General features: G+C 45.5%; 1 protein-coding gene across 1 annotated transcript in view; it reads right to left on the bottom strand.

Moving 5' to 3' along the window:
* Positions 1-821, bottom strand: part of LOC108751371 — a 1,504-nt gene extending 683 nt beyond the window's left edge. Inside the window, exons 1-2 of the mRNA XM_018491497.1 lie at positions 298-821; positions 5-214 (exon numbers count right to left, since the gene is read on the bottom strand). Of these exons, the coding sequence (XP_018346999.1) occupies positions 5-214; positions 298-740 (653 nt within the window). The 5' untranslated portion in view covers positions 741-821. The remainder of the gene's footprint in view (positions 1-4; positions 215-297) is intronic.
* Between the last annotated feature and the right edge of the window lie 1,284 nt (positions 822-2,105).

Below are 2,105 nucleotides of genomic sequence, written 5' to 3'. Positions count from 1 at the left end.
CGACGCATCTTCCCTGTCGGGTTCCGTCTTCCGTAAAATGCACTCCAGGTCGGCGTAGACGACGAATGGAACGCGCTCCTTGTTGCAGAAGTTCCCAAATTCAAGCCACTTTTCATCCTCGCTCGGCAGTCGAATAGCGCAATCGTTTATCTTCTGGCAGTCCATTGTGTGTGATTGCAATTTCTCATTCGTGCTGAAGTAATGCAAGCATCTAAAAAAACAAAAAAGTTATAGTAGTTATCTATATTTTATTAATAAGATGAGAAATTATAATAATTTTTCTTGTGTACTTATCGATCGCAGAAATATTTCTTGTTCTTTTTTTTGCTTAGTTGCGAGCTCACGAGACGCGACAGTTTCTTGATCCACGCAAAGTGTGTAATGTTGTCGTTGCATGAATCTTGCATGTACAGGAGATTGACATGCTTGTCCTTCTTGTCACTAGTGAGCCGCAGAGGAAGAACTTGTTTATTCTCGATGCTATACACGTTGATTGATATGTTGTTGAGATTTTCGAATTTAGAAATGTCTTTGAACGTTATCGGAAATTCGATACCCGCGAGATTCAGCACCGTCGTATAATGCGGATACGATGACTCTCGAGTTACATTTCTTTCAGCCGGGTACAGAGCGGCGACCACCGACCACGCGAAGCACGCATTGTCCATCGTACTAACGTTGATCACCGCTCGTTTCGTCGCTATTTCCCGCGGCACTTCGAAGTAACATCCCGCGCGCATGGGATTTAGTTTGTTCACATTCACTATCAAATTGAGGATTCGCGACAATGCCCACCCGCTGTCGCGTTCTTGGAACTCTTCGAGTGATGTCAATGTAGGTTCGATGATATGCTGCTCGTACCACTCGCGCAAATCGGTGTATCGGTATATCTCGCGGTTCTTAGTGTTTATACTTTTAATGTCACGTTTGATGTTTGTCATAAACTCGCCGTTGAACGCAGTGTTCACTTTTGCATTACCGTGTCTTTCTACGGCGTCTCGCACACGTTCGAGCACTATTTCTCTCGCGTCTTCCAAAACCGCCGCGGCTCGATGTAATCGACGTTGACCACTGCACTCGTCGATATACGGTTTTCGAACGAGGCGTCGATCTCTCGCCAGACGAGAGATCTTCCGTCGCGACTCGCGTACCCACCACCAACGTGCACGAAACGTCGCTCTAATCGTGTCTTTACACCCGCGAGTCGCGCGATCCTCGCCACCATGGATTGTCTGTGTCCAACGGTGAGACGCGGACGCTTGGCACGACAAAGCTCTTCGAGCCGCTCGATGCACTCGTCGCATCGTTGCAGCCACGCGAAACATTCCACCAGAGTAGCGACCTGGCTGCACTGCTCCAGCAGTTCGCGTTCCACTCACTCGTGATTTTCCATTTTTTTTTCTTTAGATCACGTCACACTCTTCCACGGAGCACTTGCACGTGACTCGTTCACACACGTTGCAGCATCGCGACATATTCAGAAAATCATAATGTTCTAACACTTTTTCATTATGTTTGTTTGCGAAAATGCACTGTTTACACTCAAAGCTCGATCGTTGCATCTGTCGAAAAATAGTTTTAGTGCATGATCGCGATCACGAAACTCCATCCATATTTTGTCGATAATCAGCAGTTCGACGCACTTTTCCCTACCTGCAGGAATCTTAATGCAGATGCACCAACCTTGGCTCTTATCTGCGATTTTCTTCGCCCAATAATAATCGTCCTTTATTACATTGACATTTCTACTCCACCAATGCCTCTTTTCATATTCATCGTCCTCGTAACATTTGTCTAGTAATACACTTTCTGTCGCGCGAGTAAAGACCCCTCAGAAACGGGCTCTCTGATAACTGTTCCATGTTTCTCACCACGTATACCTAATTCACGATCGCGTAGGAATTGCACTGGGGATATTCGTGCACCTATGTCTCTTTTTTGCAGATTACCGAGAACATACAACACATCATCTACGTTATAGCCTTCCCATATATTTTTCAATAGTGTCTCGCTCACAATACAGTTCACAATAGTTTTTTCAATGTGTGCAGAGTGGACACATGCTGCACGGAAATATAGTGTACATTGACACTCCACAATTCTTG

This window comes from Trachymyrmex septentrionalis, unplaced genomic scaffold, assembly GCF_001594115.1.
Source record: "Trachymyrmex septentrionalis isolate Tsep2-gDNA-1 unplaced genomic scaffold, Tsep1.0 scaffold111, whole genome shotgun sequence".
NCBI lineage: Eukaryota > Metazoa > Arthropoda > Insecta > Hymenoptera > Formicidae > Trachymyrmex > Trachymyrmex septentrionalis.
Note: the sequence above shows the minus strand (reverse complement) of the source record. Positions and strands in the feature narration are given on the sequence as shown.